Genomic DNA, 25,014 nt, shown 5'->3' on the forward strand with positions numbered 1-25,014 from the left:
TTAAGGTAACAAATGGTAGGAGTGGTCCAAGGCTACTCTCAGGAACAAGTAAAGGATTTTTGAGGAAGAGATCCCAATAGGACCAGCCCCAAAGAGCCCTTACCTGAGAGGCAGGAGACCAGAGTTCTAGTCCCAGCCCTGTCCCTAACTTTTGGTGTGACCTTGTGTAAATTGACCCTCTCAAGGTCTCCATTTCCTTCTCTATAAAATGAATAGGCTAGACTACATAATCTCAAAGATCTCTTCAGCTTTGACAGTTTATAGTCCCTCATAGCTTTAAATTCTACTATTCTTGGTGAATCACACTCTTCTTTTTCCTCTAAGAAATTAGCCCCCATCATCAGAAGAGCCTGAGTTGAATAATATTAAAGCCCAAACCTGACTCACTGTCTTCAGCCTTTTCATACATGCCTTGGTATGGTGTCATAGGATTAGGATCACACTGCACATAACTTTTACCTTTAATTTCAAGGAGCTGGAGCTGTGGTTACGTCTATGGTCCCTCAGCCTTTCTTTGGCCTGGTTCTTTTCTGGCAAATGTCACCCTTTCCCTGTCTGTGTGCTTGAATTCCTCCATTCTAAACCACAAGTTGTTTACACAAAATAGTCTTGGTTTGGCCACACATTCAGCTTAGATAAGGAATTATTTATTAAATCTAACACTCCATTTTAGGGGGGAGGAACCCCTCTACTTCTTCATCTAGTGGCTACTCATAGATCAAAATTTTCAGCATTCAGAAGGGGAAAGGGAACTGGATTCTTTTCTGTATATTCCAACAGCCTCTAGGTGTCTTTGTTTTATTTTGAATTAAATATCTTATTAAGGCATTTTTTTAAACATAACCGCCTCTCCTCCAGGACTCCCTCACCACCAAAAGAATCTACCCACACAACAAAGATGTATAGCCAAGCAAAACAAATGGGCACACTGGTAATATGTTCATCTGACAAAGAAGGCTTTATTTTGTGCCCGTAGTCAGTCTATCACATCTCTGCTGAGAAGAAAATGTGCTTCACCAACAGTTCACTGACATCACAATAGTCACTGCATGAACCAGAATTCTATCTTTTAAAAACAACTATTGATAGATCTTTCCTTTTAAAATAATAGCTAACATTTATGTCATGCTCAAAGGTTTGTGAAGCACTTTACAAATATTATCTCATTTGATCCTCACACGACCATGGGAAGAGGTACTGTTATTTCCCCCATTTTACAGATGAAAAAACTGAGTCAGACAGAGGTCAATAGACTTGCCCAAGTTTGAATAAGATAGGTAGTGTCTGATACTGGATTTGAATTCTTAAGTCTTGGTCCAGTGCTCTATCCACTGCGCCACCTAGTGACTTTCATTTCTCAATATAACTTGCCCCACTCCTTATTCAGAAAATTATTCCTTATAACAAAAGAAGAAAGAAACCCTAATCAACACATCAACCAAGTTTTATATTATGTTAAGTTTTCCATATAGTGGTTCCTTGCGTCTTCAAAGAAGAGAGAGGATTGCATCTTAATCTCTCTTTTTGGAAATAAGCTTGGTCGTTTATAATTATGCTGTTTGGATTTTTTTTTTAAAGTATTGTTCTTGGTACTTAACTTATTGTAGTCACCAGTTTCCTGGCTCACCTTTTTCTCTTTGCATTGGTTTATCTGATGCCTTCCAGTGTATTTTTAAATGCAATATTGTGTTCATTGCATAAATACTTCTGCTTCTGCAAACTATACCAGTTGATACAAGTTTTCCCAATTTCCCTAAATCCTTCAATTATTTCTTAAGGCAAAGTAATGTTTCATTACAGTTATTTACGTCAGTTTGTTCAGATAATTCCCAGTTTATGGGCCCCTTTTTTCTAGTTCTTTACATTCACAAAAAATGCTACTACAGATATTTTTGAATATATGAGATCTTTCTGTCTTTGACTTCTTTGGGGTATTGTGATAGAGGCAAGCCAGAAAGAGAGAACTTCCAGCTTGCAAACCAAGCTGGGGACCTGATCTGCAAAATCAAGGTGAAGATTCCAAATGGAATGTTCCGGGAGGAGGCAGTTGAGCTGGCCAGGGAGAGGATCTGATTCTGTCTCTCTCTCTCTGGGAGTTGAAGCTGGCTAGGGGGATTCTGTCTCTCTCTGGGGATTGACTGACCAAGAAAGGAGGCAAGCCTGGTTGTAGGGGGAAGAAGCTGAGAACTAATATTATTAACTTCTGTCCCAGACTGAAGGACCCTTCTTCCCCCTACAGCCAGACTTGCCTCTGAAATAGTACCTCTAACTAGGCATTTTAACTAGGCAGCCCTCAGGTGTGTCCCCTAGTAGAAGCTCTCTAGTCTCAAGCCAGAGTACCTAGTTATTACAACAAGAAATAGTGTCACACATTACCCATTTATTACAGTATATAATTAGTAGTTGATATGTTCAATTTAATATTTCAAATTAATATTAAATTTAATATAATATGTTCAATTTAATGATACTCAACTATTTCCCGGAATGATTGGACCAATTTATAGTGCCACCAACAGTGCATTAATCTGACAATTTTTTCTCATAGCCCTTTCAACATCTTCCATTTTCTTCTTTTGTCTTCTTTGTCAATCTAATAGATTTGAGAATTGTTTTGATTTTCATCTCTTTTATAGATTTAGAGCATTTTTATGTGGTGGCTGATATTTTGCATTTCCTCTTCTGAAAAATTTCCAACCAAACTTTTTAATACATCAGTCATGATAAAGATGAACCCAGAGGATATAGAATTCCTTTGGGGAGAGGGGAGTGTGGTATGTGGGTTGGGGAATGGGGGAGGTGGAGAAGGGAGGAGTGGTGCTATTCTTACCTATCCATATATCCATTCTAGCTTTTTTTCTGTTTCCTCTTCCCTGTGGAGAGAGTGGCACAAATTGGCCAGACTGTACCATTTCCTCGGAAGTATATAGATTCACAAGGCTCAGAGTAGAAACAAGTTATTCATTTTACCCCATTACTGGCTCTCTTAACTGTTCTGTTAACCTGTTACTCCCCAGTCCACCTTCCTTGCAGTCCCCTTCAGCTTCCAACAAAGTTGTCATCATTTCCTTTTTTAGAAGACAATCTCTCCTTTCCATCAGCATTTCAACTCAAAAATACATCTCTATTTTTGTCTAATGTCTTCTTTGGTGCTGTATAGTTCCTAAGATCACTGACCCAATAACTACCCTGGCTGTTTTTATCATCTTGTACTTCTCATAGTTCTAGAATCTCAGAAAACATACTCTGTCATATGCTGGCAACTATTTAACAATCATTTCTCAAAAAAAGGTTTAGTAGTTACACCTTTAGTTTTCATCTGCATGATTAATATTTTCTCCATCACTTTCTTAAAATTAGAAAAATCAACAGAATGATAAATCAAGCCTGACTTACAGGATTTGCCGATTCCAAAGTATAAATGCTCACACTGAAAATTTAGTTAAATTCAAGCTGACTCCAGCATGCCACTGAATACTTTTTCTGCTGTCCTCAAAATTTTTTGTTTTGTCGTAATTCTTTTTTTACATTCTATTTTATTTTCCTTTCAGTTAAAGATTTTCTGTCTACCCTCACCTATTGAGAAGGCAAGAAATATAAAACCCATTACAAATAGTGTGAGACAAATTTCCAATTAACCATGTCCCTGAAAAAAAAAAAGAGAGAAAATGCTACAATCTGTGTGCAGAGTCCATTAGTTCTCTATCTAGAGGTGGATAGCATTTTTCATCATGACTCCTTCAGAAGTAGTTGATCATTGTATTGGCCAGAGTAACTAAGTCTTTCACAGCTGGTTATCTTGATAAGGTTGCTATTGCTGTCTAAATTGTTCTCCTGGTTTTTCTCACTTCACTTAGCATTAAGTATATGATATTGAAAATATTCTAACATTACTAAACTTAAGCTATATGGAGTCCAATGACAAATCCCAAGTACCTAAGATGAGGTAGCAGCTTGGAGTTTATAGGTTGAAGGGTGGGGGGAGCAGCTAGGTGGCAACATGGATAGAGAGAGAGCCTCTGGGTAAGTCACTTAACTCTACCTCAGTTTCCTCATCTGTAAAATGAACTGAAGAAGGAAATGGCAAACCACTCCAGTATCTTTGCCAAGAAAACCTCAAATAGGATCACACAGAGTTGGATATTGGCCTCTGGTGAGTAGTGGAGATTCTCCAGCCTTTGGGGAACTTAGTGTGTGGCAATGGAATATGGAGTAACTTATTGTAATTTGATTGAGTATCTTGGCCAGTAGAACCAGGGTTAAACCATCTCATGGCCATATTGCATTTCATAGGCCCTTGCAGGTTAATTTTGTTACTACTGTTTAGTCTTTAGTGTCCAACTCTTTGTGACTCCATTTAGGATTTTCTTGGCAAAGATCCTAGAATGGTTTGCTATTTTCTTCTCCATGATGCCTCCAGATGAGGCAACTGAGGCAGAGTTAAGTGACTTGCCCAGGGTCACACACTTAGTAAATGTCTGAGGCTGGCTTTGAATTCAGGAAGATACTTTACCTGATTCTAGACACTTAAACTCTATCCAGTATACCACCTAGCTGCCTGTTGCTAATTAATTAACTAATTAATTGACATGCTGTTTTTCTGAGGTTTTCAGAGAGTAGAAAAAGGAGCCATGGAACCATATTCCTTCTGCAGCACCAATGAGTGTACATCAAGCCCACACCACCAATGGTGATGAGGCCTACAACTATCTCTTTGGAACTTAATCTACTTATTGGTTCTGCCTTAGGGTCAGAAAACCCAAGTTCTAGTGAAGAATTCTTGTTACATCTGCTGAGGATAAGCAGATATACTGAAATTCGAAGTCTGTAAGTTTGCCTTAGTTGATAAAAGTATCATTCTTATAGCAACCCTTTTCTCCCCAACATACCAAACTCTTTGCACTAGAAAATTCCTAAAGCTGTGAAGAGATTTTTATACTAAATACCTAATTAAATTTTTCGAATTTGAATCACATTTTACAGAGGAGGAGACTAGAGAAGTGACTTGCACAGGGTCTTAGATTAGCTTCTAGCTTCTTTCTGAAAACATTCTCCTGACTACTCCAGTCCACAAATATCTCTTCCCTTCTAGGTCAAAGCCATAGTTTGAGTTTAGCGGCTCAGCCCTTCCTCAGACTGGCTCCCATGTAGTACTCTTCTAAGTCTTGTTTTCTTGGCTAAACTGTTTGCTTTAGCAATTAGCCTGAGCCTGGGCTTTTGGAAAAGTTCATCCAACCTTTCCTTGCTGCCTTGGGAACTAAAAATGGCTGGATTCCTCTTATTTTCACTCTGCACTCCCCAGTGTAGGCGTCCAGGATTCGGGGTGAGTCCTGGATGTGGGGAAGGAGGGAACCTTGAACTATTTCCCCAACTTAAGGACTTTAAGTGCAGAGACAAGACCCAGCCGGAAGGGGGTGCCAAAACACCTGTCTTTTCCTGCAACACGTGCGCCGCCGCCCAACTCCGTCGGGCCCTGAAGGCCCTGAAGGCGTTGTCCCACGTGGTCCCAAAGGCCATCCCATCTACGTTTCCCCTGCTCCGCCCCGCCCTCAAGGCGTGCGTCCCGGCCTACGTGCGGCTTGCGCGCCGGTGGCCACCGGCCATTCGTAGCGTGCCGGCAACGGCGCATGCGCACAGGGAGACTGCCTAGCTACCAAGTTGCTGAAATCATGTTGGGGCCTGAGGCTGATCGTGTGCTGCGCTACCTGGGAGAGGTAGAGGAGTTAGCCGAAGAGGTCCTGGCCGACAAGCAGCAGGTTCGTGAAGGGCCTGGGAACGAGGAGAAGGCGCTTTCAATTCTTGCCCTTCTTTCTTCTCCATTCCCCTTCTTAACCCGACTCGGGCCCAGGACTCCTGTTCCAGACCCATTTTTGTACAGGGAAGGAAACTGAGGCCCCCCGGGTGGGCGGAAGGAATTATTAGGCCGAGGTCGGTGCTCTGACAGCCTGGGCCCACCATCATGTTTGGCTGTGGGATTTTCTCCTAGATAGTGGACCTGGACTTGAAAAGAAACCAAAACCGGGAAGCCCTGAGGGCCCTCCAGAGAGACCCCAGCCCGTCCGGTAAGTTATGGGAAGTAGGGGAAAGATCAGGGCCTATGGAAATCCTTTCCCGGCCCCCGCCACCCCACCCCCAGATACCCTCCTTTCCATCCTTCCGCCTGTAAAAGTAAATTTCTTTCCCAACTCAATCAAGTATTTAGAGAGCTTGTGAATCCTTCTGATAAGAGTTTACACCCTCAAAGGACTGTGAATCCTACAGACTGCTCTCCTGGGCAGTGCTAGGCAAATTAAAATACCATGATTGGTTCCTGTGAAGTGGGGGAGCCACAGGAAATGAACTCTCATATTGAGTCAAAACCAAAATTTAATTGTTACACCCTCTCATTCTGCCTACAAGCTTAATTTTACTCTATAGTTCAGCCCTCACAAACCTGCGATCTGTGACCTCTTGACCCAGCCTTGTGGTCAAAGGAATGACTCCTAGCTCTTGAAGGCTTGCTCTATGCTAGGGAAGTGTAAGCAGCAGTGGATCTTGCTATTCTTGAACTTTTAGGAATATTTAGTATGAAGAAGACTGGATTTATTGTGACTTAGTCTTCATGCTTTCAGTCATTTTTCTGTGACCCCATTTGAGGTTTTCTTGTCACAGATACTGGAGTGGTTTGCCATTTCCTTCTCCAGCTCATTTTTTCTGAGGCAAACAGGGTAAATGACTTGCCCAGAATTTAAACTCTGTAAGATCTTTTTATTTTTGCCACCAAATTAGGGCTTGAATTCTATCACCTTCCTTAGGGAGTTATGGATACCTTTAGACTTGTGGAGAAGAATATCTATAATAGCTAACACATAGCACTTGAAGATTTGTGAAGTACCCTACATGTCATCTCATTCAATCCCAATGACAACCTTGTGAAGTAAGTATTATCTTCTCTATTTTATAAATGAGAAACTGGAAGAATAGTAGTAAGGTTGACTCACACAGGGTCAAACAACCAGTAAGTATAAGGAGGGATTTCATGACATGTCTTCCTGTCTCCAGGGCCACTAAAAAAATCTGCCTCATGAATCCTTTAATATCACTAGCAAAATTTGGCATTAGTCCTAAAGATGCCAGCTTCAATGAGGACTTGTCTCACAATCAGCATAAGAACCCTTCTTGATCCTTCACCTCCACCAACTTCTAGTGTCCCCCTCCCAAACTACTTAAAATACATTTGTATTTGTTTATTTGACACACCATATATTTATATATGTATTGATGGTCTCAATTAGAATGTAATCTTCAGAGTAGGAATTGTTTCATTCTTAATATTTGTGTCTCATAGTTTCTGACACAAAGCAGGCACTTAAATACTTGTTGATTGATTACACTGACCATGGGCTACTATTTCAGATAAAGTGATGGTTTGCTTTGGAAACATGTTCATCAAGCTTCCCCAATCACGGACAAAGGATATGATTCAGAAAGGTAAGAGACCCCAAAACTGTACTGTGAACACTGCAGCTTCACCTTCCAAATCAGGCTTTGCATAATTTAGGTTTAGATCTTAATTCAAACCTGGCAAAAAGTCTTAGTTCCCAAAATCATTAAACTGTTTATAGCCTTTGATCTAAAGATCCCACTTTGGGACTTACACTTCAAAGATGTCAAAGATAGAATAGACATATTAAAATGTTCATAGCTGCACTTTCTATAGCAGCAAAAAACTTTGAAACAAACTGGGTATGTGTTGATTAGGGAATAGCTATAAGAAACAAAAATATGAAGAATTCAGAAAAAAATTAAGATTTGATGGAGTAGAATAAGCAGGGCCAATAAAATGATAAATATAATAATTATAATTTTTTTAAAAGTCTCAGCCCCCAAAACCTTCTTAGGCCTAATTTTTTTGGGGGAGGAGAGGGATTGTGGGTTATCAGTGCAGAAAAGATGAGGATGAGCTCTACATTCTTCACTGGGAAGAGAAGAAGGGATTGGATATCCCACCAATCTGGTTCAGGAAAGAGCACTGACTAAATCCAGGAAATGGATTCAAGTCCTATTGAACCTATAAAAAGACATTATTATAATATTATTATTATTGTTAATTGTTATTGGTAAGACTTGAACATAGGAAGACTTGGGTTAGGCCTCATGCCCTAGCTGTATACTCTGGACAAGTCTTTTAACCCAATCGCCTAGTCCTTACCACTTTTCTGCCTTAGAACTGATACTTAGCATTGATTCAAAGATAAGGGTTTGTTTATTTAATTATTTGTTTAAAGAGAGGCATTATTATCCTTGTGACCTTGGACAAGACACAACTTTTTTAGGTATGTTTCCTCATCTGTAAAATGGACTAGGTGGCCTCTCAAGTCTCCTTCAGCCCTAAATCTCTGATCTAAATGAAGTCCTGTGGTCTCAGAATTACCAAACAAGGTAGAAAAGTGTCATTTGCAAATAAACTGATTGGGAGTTCTTGGTATCCAGACCTGGAAAAGAAATTATACAATATGACCTAATCTCTCTTTATCTCTTCACTTTCTGTCTGGTATACCATTCCTGATGCTTCCCCATCTTTTTGTGTTTGATCTTGCTATTACACTCTGCTTGCAAAGCTCTTCCTCCTCTCTTTAGTTTCTCTGTACATTTTCTACATACATAAAAGTTTAACTCCTTACTCCAGCAGCAGTTTTCCCCTATGTAACCCATTCTAGGGATCCTCCTTTTCTCACTTGCTGTGCCATTAATCTGTGTCATCATCAAACACATAAATATTTCCAGCCAGGTACTGTCTTTGGATGTGTCTGAATCTCATCAGCTAGATGGTATGTAGAACCAGTCATTGTTCTATAATCCTTTGTTAAGGGGGACTTCTTAACATCAAGTGAGAAGAATCCTTGAATGTCTAAGCTGCAAGGAATTTTAGAGACCATTTAGTCCAGTCCATTTGGTTTTCAAAGTCATGGAGTCAGGGAGTATCAATTGTGATCACTTAGCAAGTTGGATGCAGGCTTTGTTTAATCAATCCACAATTTCCTCCATGTTTCAGCCCAGCTTGCATTATGGTTCACATATTCTTTGTCTCAACAATTCCTTCTCTGCCTCTGAGACCTGGCCATGAACTTCATAAGCCTGGTTCCAGCAGCATTGAGCTGCCTCTCCCACCTCAAACTTGGCTGCCTTTTTTCTACTATTTTTTGGGACCTTGGTAAAACATAAAAGAGACTAGTGACCTCTCATTCCCACTTCTCCATATCAGGCTGTTGAAGTGTGATGGTGTGTGTAAAGACACCTTGTAACAGTCCACACCTGTGTATGCACAAGGGAAATAATCTGTAAGGATTGTTTTAGGAAAGCCTATGCTCAGTCCTGCGCATGGCAAGAAAGGCATTGACCTTTGATCCCAGCATTCCTAAGGTTTAGGCGAGAACTCAGGTTTCTTTGTGCTCACCTGGCTGAGACCATCCAGCCTCTGCCATGTCGTAATTTGCAGCTGAACCAATGGCAATCCACTGTGTATTCATTAATATGTATTATGTACATTTGCATCTCAATGCCAATAAATTCGAGCACAGAAAGCAAGCCCTAATTACCTCTTACCTGTCTATCTTTCCTGGAGCTTGGCCTCTGGCCAAGAACAGCTTTCTCATGGAATTTCCTTTATTTCTGTGAAATACCTCTCTTTCTTAATCTCCTACCCTCTAGCCGGAGTGATTAGAGCCCTCGATCTAAGGGATTGTGGCTTTTCTCTCAGCTAAGCTCTATACTCATTGATTACTCCCATGTGTTGATTTAAAGTTACCTATCTGTTTCATGTCCTTGTGAAAGTTAGGAAGCTGGAGCTTGATCTGTGCAGCTAGATTATTATAAACATTGTGTGGGTGTCTGCCTCCTTTTTATCCATCCCCTTGGCTTCAGCCCCTTTCCCCCAAGGTCAACCTTCTATCTTTCCTTTCTTGTAAGGGCTGCGGGTCAGCCCCTCTTCACACCTGGAGTTGGGGCTTGATGCTGTTATAAGTTGTGTGACTGAGTAAGTCATTTGGCCAGTTTCCTCTATAAAATAAGAACAATGCTATTTGCCCTTCCCACTGAAGAAAAGTGCTTTAAAAACTGCCAGATGCTTTGAAAATGTCAGCTGCTATTATTGTTTCTTTCAGATCAAGAGCATCTAGATGAGGAGATAGAAAAACTACGGAAACAGCTGAAAGGGAAGGTCAACCGCCTTTTGGAAGCCCAGGGTAATTCCTTGGTGGGAACTGAAAAGTGGGAAAAGCCAAAACCCAGCTTAGCATGAAATCTCAGGGATTGGGGTAAAACAAGTGAATGTAGGCCTCCAGAAGTCAAAGAAGAGGGACCTAATAGAAGGACACATGTTAAGAGCCTGGGCCACTCTGAACTCCACCACCAACAATAATCTGAAGTCTCATTGAAGTTTCCTCATAAAGTTGTGCTCCCAAATTGGTCACAGGGGGCCCCTGTTTTGAATTGATAAAAATTGAATCCAGGAGAGAGGCAGGCAGATAGTATGACCCAGGGAGATCTTTATGATCTTGGGTGAACCCAGAACTTGCTTTTCTGCTCTGACAGTGATTGAAGAAGATGAGTAGGCAAGAAAGCCCCTCTGCGATAAATGAGGAAATAAGGGTCAATGAGTGCTTGCAGAGTCCAAAACCCAAGAAATCAGTTTTGCTTAGCACACAAAAAACTGTTTTTGCCTAGTCTTTCTTAATAGACCATTAGTCTCTCCCATGACAATGTATGGAAGCTCAGTAAGCTCTTCTTCCCTCAGCTAGAATGTGGTGGGACCAGCCAGCACTCCACATCTGACCTATTGATGATTCTCCTTGTAGGTAAACCGGAGTTGAAAGGCTTTAACTTGAAGCCCCTGAGCCAGGAGGAGATGAGAGCCCTAAATGTCATCTTGAAAGGTTGAGGTTCAACAACCAAAGACCAGCATGGAACTTAAACCACTGATCCCTAGATGCTCACTGAAGAGCCACTTCCCAACCATGGTGCTAAGGCATAGTAGGAACTAGCTTCAAGAATCTGTCAATAGCAGTTTGCTACTAAAGACTTTTGTTTACAAGATTTGGCTGCTCTATTAAGGCCAGGAACCTAGGGCCTGTTATTATCCACCCAGGACGCCACCAGGGTGGGCCGAAACACCAAGCCTATTGATAGTCCTTGGAGAAGATCCAAGATGAGAGGCTGGGGCAGCAGCAGTGGGAGCATTAGAATGACTGCCACAGGCACTTCCAACAATGTCCTGCTGTCTGGGAGTGTGCGTTTTTCCTTTGCTTCAAACCCACAGTTTGACTATTGTTCTAGGCCTGGGGAAGGGAGTGGGAGAGAGTGAGCACTTCATTCCAGTATAACTTCTCCTTCCCCTCTCCTAGTTGTGGGGAAAAGATGGAGAAGAGAGACTCAGTGATGATGGAAAGTGTTTATAATAGGTATGAATAAAAGAGCAAAGCTCAATGGTGGTTTGTGATATACAGGAAATCTCTACTTGTGGTTCACCACACAGCTCATACAACTAGTGCTGGAGACAGCTCACATTTCTCAACACAGCTCCCCCTTTTTAGTATGTCCTGAGTTCTGATTACATCAGAGCTTTTAATAAACTCTTATTAGTAATTTGTAGATCAGATTGAGACTTAGTCTCCTTAACTTCTCTTGGGCAAAGGGCAGTTGTTTCATTAGTTATTGCAGGGCTTAGGGGCAATTTATCATTGACTTTTGATAATACTGTTCCTATCTATACTCCCCCTGGCTTTGTGGAATTTCCCAGAGGTGGACATACCCTTTGACTATAGCAAATGAACTTCCAGAGAGCCACAAAAAGACTTGAGTGGAGTAAAGAGCCTGGGATGGAATCTCCAGTATCCCTGTGGTGCCTGAGACAGCTTTCGGTGTTTGTAAATGGTATATTCTCTTGCAGTCTCATTGGCCAGGGTCGTCATCAGTGGTATCCTACTACTGGAGATTTTACCTTATATGGCAACTGCTGCACCTCCTATATGAGAGCACTTGGAAAGGAAGAAAGAAATGTATGCTATACAAAATCATGCAGGGAGCATGCAATTGTAGGTTGGACTATGGTTTTCTATTAAACCAGACTTGGGAGTGGGGGGGGAGAAGGGTGAGGACTGGGATGCAGCTGATGGTTCCTAACATTGATTAAATGATGCTTATAGTTGCAGTGACCTCTTACTGGCTTTCTAGTAGGGACCTTTCACCTCTAGTTAGTCTTTATTTTTATTATCATTTTTAAACCCTTACCATCCATCTTAGAACCAATACTGTCCAAGACAGAAGAGCAGCAAGGGCTAGATCATGGGAATTAAATGGCTTGCCCAGGGTCACATAGCTAGGAAGTGTCAGGTCACATTTGAACCCAGGACCTCCTGTCTCTGGGCCTGGTTCTCAATCCACTAAGCCACCCAGCTGCCCCCTAGCTTAGTCTTTCTTCTCCCTCTCCATCCCACTCATTTTTGGCTGTGGTAGAGTGGGATGCCTCACCTGGAACCAGGAGAGGCCTGGCCTCCTACTCATACTCCTGAGACCAAACACTTCCCTTCTTTAACTTCATTTTCTGTACAATAATAATGACATCTGGACTGTTAACCTTACAAGGCCTTGAGAAAAGTACTTGGCAAATTTTAGAATGCTCTGTCAGTGTTAGTAATTACCCCAGGAATTAGAAAGTATATTCTGGCTAGTCGATAGGCTTTCACACCTTCAAACTGATGATACCCCCATATAGTAGGGAGATTATAACTGACATTTAAATTTTGCAAAGTACCTTAGCTACAGTAGCTCATCTAAGTTTGTCAGGAGTCCAGGAAGTAGGTACCTTGGATGATATGTTCTCTATTTTACAGAGAAGGAAACAGGTTCAGACAGGTTCAGGTTTATTTCGCCCTTGGATCTTCAGTGTCACCTCCATGAGACCTTTCCTGATCTCTGGAACTTCTGATGGTTCTTCCTTTGTCTTTAATTAGCTTTTTCTCAGCTCCTCCCAAGGCATTTGGGTTCCCAAGAATGGATAGGACTATAGTCCTCTCTGATTTCTCTGTCACCTCTGACCCTTTGTCACAGTGCTGGCACAGGATTTCCTGTCTGCTGGATCTGTGATTCTGATGAAATGACATCTACCAGTAGAGATCAGTCACTGGTAACTCGGCTCCTTGTCAGGAGGGATTCTTTCCCTAATTGTACTTATTTCCCCAGCACCTCTCACAGTGCTTCACATATGGTACAGGCATAATGCAATGGTGACTGGATAAATGACCCAGCCAGTATGTGTCAGAAGTAGGGCTGCTGGGGCAGCTAGGTAGTTCAGTGGATAGAGGTCTGGACTCGTGACCTCAGACACTTCCCAGCAGCTGTGTGACCCTGGGCAAGTCACTTTGATGAGGAAGGGTTGGGGGTCTTGTTAGGACAACCCATGCCTAAGGCCCTACTGACCACAATAGCTACTGGGGCTTTCCAGGGGGAAAGGCCACTCACACAGCCTACATAAGCAAACTTAACTGTCCACTTGTAACCTGTGCCGAGGGGATCTTATCCCCTCCCCCTCCTGAGTAGCTTGTCCAGTTTGTAGACATTCCTCACATAAGTTACATCAGGTTTGGTGTCCCTGTACGTCAATAAAAGTGAGGGAGCAGTGACTGACCTGGCCTTTTGGACAAACGTGAACTCGGGAACAGAGCAGGCAGGTAAGGGGGAAAGAGGAAGGGACTGACAGGCTAGGCAACTCATGGTCAGGTTACTGAGAGGAATGATGAGATTTAAAATCATGATTGTCTACCCTTTCTAATAAACTTCATAAAATATATATCTGCATAGAAATATATATTTAATTCTTACACACCATCTTGTGTAAAAGCTATCACGTACAGTACCCTAGCCTCCAGACTGACACGCACATGGCTAAACCCTTACAAGGCTGCCACTGGCTTCCTCATAGCTCACCTACTCCCTTAAGGAGAGGGGCCGACGGGTGCCTTACCCCAGACCCCTCCCCTTGAGGGACACATTTGCTGTATTCACTATGGAGAACGTTTGAGACAATTCTTTGAAGGTGACGCTGGCCTCCTCCAATGGCCCGCCTCAATTTAACCTTCATTGCCTAGCCCTTGCCCTCTGTCTTCAGAGTTGTTAGGTAGAAAGTAAGGGTTTAGAAAGAAAAAGGATAGTTCTGCCCTTAAAAAGTGAATAAGAAATAGCTGGTTGCTTTGTTGGCCCCATTATATAGATGTGAGGAGAGGCCACCTGACATTAAGAGCTGACTGAATTGGGAAAACCTGGGTTCATGCCCTACCTCTGACCCACACTGGCCAGGTGACACTGGGCAAGTCACCTAATCTCTCAGGGTCCCAGGCAATCCCCTCTGCCACCAAGGTGGAGAACAGTTAACTGACATTAGGGAAGGGAAGTTTCTTCAGTAGGTAGGAGTTTGGGTTTTGTTTTTGTTTTTTCAAACCCTCACCTTCCATCCTAGAATCAATACTGTATTGGAAGAGCAATAAGGGCTAGGAAATGGGGGGGTATGTCACCCAGCTAGGACGTGTCTGAGGCCACATTTGAACCCAAGACCTCCCTTTTCTAGACCTGGCTCTCCATCCAGTGAGCCACCCAGCTGCAGCCCATAGGTAGGTGTTCTTGATGCCAGTGAAGTCATATGTGGTCTGCACAGAAACTGCCTCTAGAAGTGAAGTCTGCCTTCCTATAGCTAATGGGGCGATTCCTGTCACTAAAACCTTCCAACCTTGTGTTCACAGCTTGGGAGCCATCACTCTTTTTGCCATCCATCTGTAAAATGGGGGTGGCTTCGGCCAACAGCATTCTTGCCAGATCACAAACAGAACTCAAATGATGACTGGCTTTTATTAAGAAAGTTCTCTTTAGGGCTACAAGGCTGCTACATTTCTCTCTGTGGGTCAGATCCTTCCCCAGGCATAGCACCACTTCAGACCAACCCCTGTCAAGGTCACAGATGCATCCAGCTTCCCAGGCTGGCACAGCTCCTGAGCACGCTTCACCCGCAGAGCACGCTGGAGCCAGCGAGTCCAGAATGGCTGATGGTCGGTGACATGCTGAGCCAGCAGAAGTGCTGGCAGGCCTGAGAGAAACTGGAGGAACAGCTCCAAAACTGGGAGGGGTCACTGGGCACCTGCTTAGGCTCAATTTCCCCCTGGCCCATGATTAACTGGTAACCTTCTTCTGGCTGTGAAATGAACAGAAGAGCTGCCTCAGCTGTTTCTTTCGATCGTTGTTGCAGCCTGAAATGAAAGCAAGAGCAGGGCTGCTAGCAGGACCCCATCCTGCCGGTTTTCTCTACTATCTGGTCAGAAGACCTAGGCCCTAGCTCTAGGCTCAGCTCATACTCCCTGCTGGGGCAGGACTGTGGGCAAGCCTCCGTTTCCTCATCTGTCAAATGGGATAGGAGGAGCCCATGTAGTACTTAAAGGTTTACCAATACACCTCGGGACCTCTTCAGGATAGACTGCAAGCTTGAATTACTACCCACAGCTAGACAGATGAGGAAATGGGGCTAGAAAATGGGGGTTTGCCCACAATCCATGTCCTGCATCCAAGACCAGCCGCTGCACTTGGTCTTTCCCCAGCCTTGAAAAGTAAAGCCCTAATGTAGTGGGAGTGGTTAACCCCAAATCAACTTCAAACTCTTTTGCCTGGTTTTTGAGCCTCTCCACAGTATGGGAGCAATCACTACCTTCTGGGTCCTTTTCTCACACTTCCCACCTGGGGGCCTGGGTTCTAGTCCATTTGGAGTACCTGCCACACCCCACCACTTGCCCCATCACATGCCTCTGCCCCTGTGGAAACCCCTTCCCCCTTCCAGACTCAATGGCCTGTTCTAAACACCATCTCCCAGAAGCCCTCCCAAGTGTCCTAGTCCTCAGGATTTCACCCCCCTGGACTGCATTCAAGTGATTGGAAAGCTAAGAAGCCGTCCCTTCTCACTCAAGAGTAAAGAAAAGAGAAGCAGCAGCAGCAGCCCCCGCCTCAGAACTGGGGAGAGCTGATACAAAAGGCTTCAGGGACAGGTAGGTCCCAGGACTAAAATCTAAAAGGCTGGGAGGAAGCCTAGAGGAGGGGAAAACTCAAGAAGGGAATTATAAAAAGAGAATTCGTCTAAAGAGATGCATGTAGACAGCTCACTACTGACTTGACAGGTAATGGTGGAAATTTCTCCACCAGCCCACACTCCCCGCTTTGCTGCTTGGATTTCCCCGTCCCCAGATCATACCAGGCTGGAGATGTGACCCTCAGAGAACCTGGCCAGAAATCACACGTACCCAGGTGGGTGTTGGCCACAAAGTTCCCAGTCCCTGCCGTGTCAATGCCCTCTTCCTCTCTGCTGACCGGTCCATCATTCCACATGAGGTCAAAGCCGCCAACTCGCTTTTCCTTTCCTGTGAGCCTAGGAGGCAGGGACAGCAGGGATGGGTAGCCCGTCCAAGGAGGAATACAGCCCAGCCCTCTGACGGGAAGCTTTGTGGAGGGGGCACTGGCCTAGCCCTAAGGGACTAGCACTTGTTCAAAACAGAGCAGGGGGGGGGGGGGGTCAGTGGTGCCAGTTTTCGTTCCCATGTCACAGAGAAGTCAGCGGAAGCTCCAAGGCCAAAGGATTTGCTCATGCAGACCCAAAACCTGAGCTTCAGTTTTCTGATTCAACTGAAACATCCATACTCTCTCCCTCTAAAAGGTAAAAAGCTGACATGGGGTGGCATTTGAGGAGAAAGCAACGCACTCCGAATTAACAGCCTAATAATACGTGGTATCTGCCCACTACGATTTCAAAGGTACTTCATATCGATGAGCTCATTTAAGCCTCACAATAACGGGAGCACAAACACATTTTTTCCTTGTGGCCATGGAGGTGCCGGTCAGGGGAGTCCACCCCTATGATCCCATTGCTGTTGGACGTGGGAAACAAACAGCCTCAGAGAGCTACGCAGGGGCAGGATCACAGCGCTGCCATGTCAGAAGCAGCATCTGAACGCCCATTTAACAGACTCGCTGAGAGATAGCGGCCTCTCCGTACAAGTATTATTACTCCTGTTTTACAGATCAAAAAACAGAGGCGAAGAGATGAGATGACCTGTGTAGGGTCACACAGCAAGGGACAAGGTCTGGATCCAAGCCGCAGCCCCTCTGACTCCAGCGGCAGCCCTCCTCAGTGCCATGCTATACTCACTGCTGGCTTTGAGTCCCGCACTCACCATGCCAGCCTGGACCCATAGGCCTGTTTCCTCCTGTAGAGTCTGAGTAAGCAAGCCTTGCCCTCCACACTCCCATGGGCTGCTCTGTGTGTGCTTTGTAAACTGAATGAAAGGGATTATCATCATTTTGAACACCTTCTAGAGGATCTGGGCCATTGTGTCTTTCCACCCTTGACCCAAGAGGCATGGAAGCCTTAGGGTCACTGATTGCTGATATGTTTCTGACTTGGCCAGGGATAGATATAGGCCTTAGAAGGGAATGGACTTAGAGTCAGTGGTTCTGGAGTCATGTTCCAGCTTGTTCCCATTATACTTTAGGCAAAGTCCATTCTCTTCTCTTGACCGCACACTCCCCATTTGGGAAATGATGGGACTGAACTAGATTACGTCTAAAGTGCCTTCCCGATCCAAGATCCCATGATCCTTCCAGTCCTTTGGATTTCTCCATTTGGGTCCGAATTGGGTACCTTTCCCTCCTAGCTCCTCAGCTTTCTTTTGTGAGTTGTCTTCTCCCAATAGATTGTAAGCTCCTTGAGAGCAGCAGCTGCCTCTTTTTTTTATACCCCAGTCCTTAGCACTGAATCTGGCATATGACTTCCTGGAACTTCTCTATTAAGTTTTTCCTCACCCAACAATTAATTTTTTCCCAGTAGGAAAAAAATGAATGTGGTTAGGTCTGCCTCAGGGAATAGAAGGCAATCTAGTTTTCTTTCTTTCTTTCTTTTTTTAAACCCTTACCAATACTGTATGTTGGTTCCAAGGCAGAAGAGCAGTAAAGGCTAGGCAATGGGGGTTAAGTGACTTGCCCAGGGCCACACAGCTGGGAAGTGTCTGAGGCCACATTTGAACCCAGGACCTCCCATCTCTAGGCCTGACTCTCAATCCACTGAGCTACCCAACTGCCCCAGCAACCTAGTTTTCTATCCAGTTTCACTCCTGTAGAGAGGTAGTGTGATATAATGGATGGAGAACTCCCCTCAGTGTCAGGAAGATCCCAGTTTGAGACCTGACTATCAAATACTTGCTGTGATGATATGGCATCTCATTTAACCTCTCAGGGTCCTTCCTGTCTTTCTCCTGTCAACCCTCTAACGTCAATAAAGGAGAAGGAAGGTGTTGCATCAGAGAGCTCACTGAGAGCTCTCTACACCAATGAAATGAAAGGTAGGTCTGGGGACAAAAACAGCTCCAATTGGCATCCATTAAGTCTAAAGTACCATTTTTTCTAAGACAACTATGTTCTTGAACAATTGAATAAATCACATTAAAAGAAAAAAGAATCATGCTAATTAGAGAAATGCACATTAAAACAACTGTGAAATACCACCTTATTCTGGAAGATTGGCTAAGATGACAGAAAAGGAAAATGGCAAATGCTGAGGGGACTGTGGTAGGACAGGTACACCAATGCACTCTTGGTGAAGTTGTGAACTCCTATCATTCTGAGGAGCACCACCAAAAAAGCTATTAAACTGTGCATACTTTTTCAATACCACTAATAAATCTATACCCTAAAGAGAACAAAGAAAGAAGAAAAAGACCCATGTGTACAAAAATATTTATAGCAGATCTTGTGGTAGCAAAGAATTGGAAACTGAGGAGATGCCCATCAACTAGGGAATGGCTGAACAAGGTATGGTATGTGAATGGGGTAGAATACAAAGGGTGAGTTTCAGAGAAACCTGGGAAAAGTTGTATGAACTAATGTAAAGTGAAGTGAGAAGAAAGCTGTACTCAATAACAGCAAGATTATAAAGATAAACAGCTGGGAAAGACTTAGTAACTAATCAGCACAATGACCTGTTACGATTCCAAAGGATTCATGATGAAACATGCCTCCTGCTAGAGAACTGATAGACTCAGAGGGCAGATGGAAGCATATTTTCTTTCCTTTTTGGGGGGGATGGGGTAGGAGACATGGCTAATGTGGGGATTTATTTTGTATGATTTTACATATTTGTATGGATTTTGTTTTTCTTGCCTTCTCAATGGGGTGGGGATGAAGGTAAAGAAAAGTAATAACTGAACATTAAAAAAACTGAATTAAAATAAAACAATCATTGCTTGTCAGTTCTGGGAGGGGGAAAGAAAAGGGGAGGGAAAGAAAATGAATCATGGAAACATGGAAAAATATTTAAAAGTTAAAAAAATAAAAAAAAACAATCATATGTGAGGTGCACTAGAGAAAAAATAATCAGCCACAAATGTGTGGACATGATAGCATAGTAAAAAGGGCAATGGCTTGGGTGGGAGTCAAAAGATCTAGATAATGAGCCTGTCTCCAAGAATAAAGAAATTATTTTGTTTAAATCAAAGCTTTCATAGATGTTTCCTAAAGAAGGGCCCCCAGGGCTCTTAAGTTGGATCAGTGTTCTCACCTGGCCTCCATATCTACAATGTGCAGTGTATCTTCTAGGAGGCAAGTTTTGAGCTGATAGTCCTCCTGGCTACTGGCAGCAAGGGATGGGGAAGCATTGACTTCAAGAAGCCACCTAAAGAATAGAAGAGAGGAGAGTTGGTGTTTTCTCAGCTCTGTAGTTAGATGCCATATAACCAACCTGCCTTGGGATGGAGCTCCTAGATTATTCTCAACCTGAACCTCTGAGATGAAAATGAAAGCCCCTTTGCACTGGGGAGACGTCAGACATCATTTGTCAAGATGATGATAATGGACTCTTCCTATTGCTCTTTAAGCAATTTCAATGTTGACGGATCCTCGGAATCCTTATGACCCTCCCTTCAGTGAGCATTTAACTGAGGTGCACAGAAGGGAAAGTACTTGTCCAGGATTACACAGCAAATGAATGGCACATCCAAGGCTAAAACCCAGCCCAGAATTCCTTCCACACCACGTTGTCTCAATGACTATCTCAAGATGCTGAGTCTCTAGAGCTAAATTTTTAGATGTTTGCCATGTGGGATGCTGATGGCCTTATCCCTATGTTCTCTACACCCCTGGCTTAACTTGTGACCCACGCCAGCTGTTTGCCCACCCTCTCTTGAATGAATGGAGAAGGCCGTTTTGCAGTTGGGAGCTACTGGGGCCTGGTGTTTGGTGTTCTTTCTGGGTGCGATGATAACTATAGTATATTGAACCTCTTCCTCCAAGCCTACTAAGGGAGAGACTGTGGACAGTTGGAGAAGAAGAAAGGTGGTGCCAGCTCTCATCCTTGGACTAGTAGCAATTAGAAATGCAATTAGTAGCAAATAGAAATTAGAAAAATTAGAAATCCATAAATTGCAAAATGTCAGAAAACAGTTGTCAAAAATTGTTTCTCCAAAGTACTGAGGAAAAAAGTAAAAAAAAAGAAAAGAAAAAGAAACAGACCATCCTTTAACCTATATAACGGCCTGCCCTATGGAAGAGGCCATTCTTTAAAATAAGACCACTCTGTGAAAGAGGACACTTAGCTCAGAATGAACTTGAACTGTGGAACAGGCTTATCCTCAGGAATGGTCCACTCTGGACAGATTCACCCTAAGCAAGGATCTACCCCAAGAAATGGGCCATGCCACAGAATAGTCCTTACGGCTTCAGGTCCTGGTCGATAAGAATGTCATAGCCATATAGCTCAAAGCAGTGCTTATCACTGATGATGACTTTCTGCACGCTTTGCAGGCTTTTGATGAAAATGTTGTCCATGTCCCGGAAGAGTGTCTCCACCATCTCGGGGCCATGCTTAGAGGTCAGGTACTGGCGAAATCGCTGGATCATCCATTTACAGCCCTACCAGAGAATCACAGGGTGAATGAAAGGAACCTCAGGTCTTAATAACCTGTACCTCGAACACAGGGATCTGAAGATCTAGAAAAGATTAGCACTAACCAACCAGACCCACCCCCATCATCTTATAGAGGAGATTACCAAGGCCCAAAGATAGGAAATGTCTGCCTCAGGCACACAGCATTTAGAAGAGTCTGGATTTGAACCTGGGACCTCTGACTTCCACTCCAGAACTCTCTACTGTACCATACCATTCTTGAATACCTAGGATTATTTGGGGGCCCTGAATTGTCAGGCAGAAGAGCCAAATGATTGTTAAGTGAGCCTATTAAAGTTTAACATAAAATCAACTTTTAGGAGTTATCCTTGTGTTCAAATTGTGATAAGTCCAACCTCTATCTCTAAAGAAGAGCTAGTTCACAGTAATAGGGAGATCTCAGACATAGTGCTTCTGCTTAGCACTCACTTAACCAGAAAATTCCTTTTCGATTCTCTTGTCCTGGCGAGTCATTGTCTAGCTGTTCCCAGACACACAATATCATTTCACATGGGGATGGCTAGACGTCACTGTGGCGATATGCCACTGTAGGCCTACTGACACCTGGTTAGGAAAGGTAGGCTGTGATGGATCAGTCTGTCTAAATTCAGTAGAAAGTCCTACTGCTAGAAATTGGTCAAGAGGCCAAGAGAGGCCCAGACAGCTCCAAATAGAAGGAAGAGCCTAAGAACCAAGGTTGGGGAGCAGCTTTGTAACCAGCTGTTTCTTCTGCAAGGTGACTAAGCCTGGTGACATCTGGGCCCATCTGCCAAGAAGCTGGACTGGCCTATAGGGCCACATGACAAGAACTTGTACAAGATTTGCTGGTTTAGCCATTCAGTCTGATTAATCTAGGTGTGGGGGTTTTATTTTACTTCTTTTTGGTGCTAGTGAAAGAAAAAATACAAACCTCTCTCTTATAGATGAACTAAGAAGAAGGATAAAGAAGCACAATCCAATGGAAAGATGGGGAAGGAGAGGAAGAGAGAATGGAAAGGGAGGACGAGGGGGGAAGAGGAAGAAGAGGCCTCAGTTTTTCATCTGTAAAATGAGAGTATTGGACTGGACAACTGTCCCTTCTATCAGCATCTTTCTTCTCTTATTCCCCTCCTCTTTTATCTCTCTCTTGGAAAAAAAAAAGATTTCTATGCCCAAATGAGGGTGTATGTTATATCATCTTTGAGCCAATTCCAATGAAATTGAGGTTCTAGTATTGCCTGCCACCCTCACCTCTAATCTCCCCCTCCACTGTAAAAGTTTTCATGCCTCTTTTATGTGATAATTTACTCCATTCTACCTCTACCTTCCCCCTTTTCCCAGTACATCCTTTCTTTTTGCCCTTTAATTTTATTAGTTTTTTTGAATATTATATCATCATAGCAAACTTACACTCATGCCCTTTGCCTATACAGAGTCCTTCTGACTGCTCTAATAATAATGTTAATCTCTAAATCTAAAATTCTTTAAGGGAGACATCCAAACCAAACCAAAGACCATTTGGTGGCAGTAGGAGAGATAGAAAGTTTTTCCTCCCAATAGCTTTGGGGCCAGTCAAGAAAAGAAAAGAAAAGAAAAGAAAAGAAAAGAAAAGGGCAGAAAATAAGAGGGCCAAAACTCCTGGGTAGGTCAGGAGTCTAGCCTGGTACCTTTACTTCCACAGGGTTCAGTTCTTCTCAGAGTCCCTCCAACCCTGTCATCCAGTAGAATGAACTTCCTGGTAGAATAGGCTTTCTTCTTTAAAGGAAAGAGCCCCCTTGGCCCAGGTCCCCCAAGGCTTAAGATGTTGGTTTGCAAGGATATAATGGCCTAAGGAGCCTTGCTCCCAGGACCCTGGTCTTTGGTTCATGCCCTCAGGTAGGTCCATGCTCTCAGCTACTGCTATTCACTCACCTTCTCTGGGTCATAATCCGGGGATGTCTTCTGTACAGCAACATTGGTGAGGTGAACATCTGGCAGAGGTCAGCAGTCAAGGTCTAGAATTAGAAGCTAAGAAATCATTCCCTCCCCAGCTGGGCAGGAAGCTCCCCATCTCCCCAAGCCTTCCACACTTATCTCAGGGTCCAGTTTTTTCTATCTTCCATTCAGGATGAAGATTTTCCCATCTTCATATTGCATTTAGATTCTTAGATCCTTATAAAGCTATAAGTGGAAGGGGCTTAAATATCATTAGTCTAACCTGTGTACTTGATACATAGGAAAAACTGACATCCAGAGAAAATAAATGCCAAAGGCAACAAAGCAAGTTAGAAGTCACTTCCTTTCTTTGGACCTCAGTTTTCTCATTTGTAAAATGAAGGGATTGGCCTAGATCATCTTTGAGGTCCCTTCTAGCTTTAAATCTTTTCAATTTCAAAGTTGGTGATCACCACCTCCTTCTGCTGATTTGTGTGGAGACAAATGATATGACAGAAAAGAACCTAGAAAGTACGGCTAATTATCCAAAGCCCTGGACTAAAAGCTGAAGACTTTGTGGTACCTAAGTGGGGTTTTCATCACTACTGTCAATTGGAGGTAGGTGATTTGTAAGAGAAAGACCACATCTAGATTTTTGGACCGTGGCTCAAAATATAGGAATGATGGTGGGGCGGCTGGCCAGGGATGAAGTATGCCTCCTGAAGGCCAATAAAAACACATCTCTTTGGAGCGTTACAGACATGATCAAGAAAGAATGGCAAGTGAGAGACTCAGCAAGCCATCAGAGCAAGCACAAGACTTCTGGCTCAAAGTACTGGTACTAAACTTGGACAATCTAGAGATGCTAATCTAAGGAGACAAATCGGATCTCATCAGCTGTCACTGAGACTTAATGGAACAGGACTAGTGACTGGAATATGGCTCTGAAAAGGTATACTTCTGTTCAAAGGTAGCAATCAATAAATGGGGGTCAGAAAATAGATATACTCATGAAACTCAAGAGCCAGAGGAGAAGGATATGATACAAAGCACCTGGGCTAAGATTAAATGAAATAGCAAAGCAAGGCTGCCAGGGGCTAGACGCCTCCAGGCTATACACCACCTGGCCAAAAAGGAGGAATTAAATAGGAATTTAGGAAACTGGTGAAAAGCTGTGCATCCAGACATGGCAATATGATATAATAGCTTTGAGGGACTTCAGTATATGCCAACATCTGCTAAATCTCTTTCTCTGCCAAAAGCAGAGCAGCTGATAAATTTGTGATTAGCCCTAATGATAATTTTGTCCTTCAAAAGGCAGAGGAAGCAATAAGGCAACTGCTCTTCTGGATCCGATTCTGATCAACAAGTAGAAACTGGTTGCCAGAGGAGATGAACTTTGGAATAAGAGACCATTCTGCCAGAGATGATAATAGAGGAGAAGAAAGCTGGGCACAAGCTAGATGCACCCAAGGTCAGGGCAGAACAGATTCCAATGGGTCCAAGCACAGGAAATAATCAAGAAAAAAATTCTGAAAACTCAAACAGAAATCATTCCAATGGGTGAGCATATAAAGGGTGCACTGATGCATGTGGAGGCAAGGGGAATTTGTCAACCACCTCAAACTGGGAAAAAGCAAGCCCAATAAATGAAGGCAAAGGCAAGTAACTAAGAATGAATATAAACAAAGAAACATAGTCCCGTAAGAATTAGCAAGTGTGCTAAAACCCCAAATGAACTGCAGCTGGCAATCAAGGACAAAAAAGGCTTGGGTGTTTTATTTTGGTTTTTAAAGTTCTGACAGAGGCAAAGGGAAGATCAAAAAAGAGCCCAAAGGGTGGGTAAAATGATAATAATGGATGACAGAGAAGGCTGAACTTTTCAACTCATATTTTGTTTCTTCATTCTCTATGAATGGGAATAATCTTTAGATCCGTTTAGTTAATAGAGTGTAGGTAAGGAGTAAGGTGACATCAGGTAAGCAAGTTACCAGGCTGAGCAACTGCTTTGTTGTTCAGTCATGTCTAACTCTTTGTGACCACATTTGGGATTTTCTTGGCAACAATACTGAATTGGTTTGCCACTTCCTTCTCCAGCTCATTTGACACATAAGGAAACTGAG

At 43.2% G+C, this 25,014-nt stretch overlaps 2 protein-coding genes across 9 annotated transcripts in view; one reads left to right on the forward strand and one right to left on the reverse strand.

The window, feature by feature from the left end:
• Positions 1-5,382: 5,382 nt before the first annotated feature.
• On the forward strand, positions 5,383-11,468 carry PDRG1 (p53 and DNA damage regulated 1). Its single transcript, XM_001362647.5, has 5 exons — positions 5,383-5,756; positions 5,987-6,062; positions 7,396-7,470; positions 10,143-10,223; positions 10,836-11,468. The coding sequence occupies exons 1-5, from the start codon at positions 5,628-5,630 to the stop codon at positions 10,916-10,918; spliced, it is 444 nt and encodes a 147-aa protein (XP_001362684.2). The 5' UTR covers positions 5,383-5,627; the 3' UTR covers positions 10,919-11,468.
• A 3,390-nt stretch (positions 11,469-14,858) lies between these two features.
• Positions 14,859-25,014, reverse strand: part of TTLL9 (tubulin tyrosine ligase like 9) — a 44,128-nt gene continuing 33,972 nt past the window's right edge. For 5 of the 8 annotated variants that reach the window (XM_056811968.1, XM_056811966.1, XM_056811969.1 and 2 more), the window contains 6 exons: positions 22,889-22,947; positions 20,768-20,964; positions 19,616-19,729; positions 17,238-17,330; positions 16,311-16,435; positions 14,859-15,272 (listed from right to left, as the gene is read on the reverse strand). In XM_056811968.1, coding sequence (XP_056667946.1) covers positions 15,196-15,272; positions 16,311-16,435; positions 17,238-17,330; positions 19,616-19,729; positions 20,768-20,964; positions 22,889-22,947 — 665 coding nt within the window. In that variant the 3' untranslated portion in view covers positions 14,859-15,195. The remainder of the gene's footprint in view (positions 15,273-16,310; positions 16,436-17,237; positions 17,331-19,615; positions 19,730-20,767; positions 20,965-22,888; positions 22,948-25,014) is intronic. The other 3 variants (XM_056811970.1, XM_056811967.1, XM_001363871.5) reach the window with 1 other exon arrangement.

Source organism: Monodelphis domestica, chromosome 1, assembly GCF_027887165.1.
Source record: "Monodelphis domestica isolate mMonDom1 chromosome 1, mMonDom1.pri, whole genome shotgun sequence".
In the NCBI taxonomy this organism is placed as follows: Eukaryota; Metazoa; Chordata; class Mammalia; order Didelphimorphia; family Didelphidae; genus Monodelphis; species Monodelphis domestica.

Bases quoted from the DNA above. Each gene is read 5' to 3' on its own strand.
- PDRG1 (XM_001362647.5), top strand. From the start codon at position 5,628: ATGCGCACAGGGAGACTGCCTAGCTACCAAGTTGCTGAAATCATGTTG. The intron at 5,757-5,986 runs GTTCGTGAAGGG...ATTTTCTCCTAG, and splicing joins TCCTGGCCGACAAGCAGCAG to ATAGTGGACCTGGACTTGAA. The intron at 6,063-7,395 runs GTAAGTTATGGG...CTACTATTTCAG, and splicing joins GAGAGACCCCAGCCCGTCCG to ATAAAGTGATGGTTTGCTTT.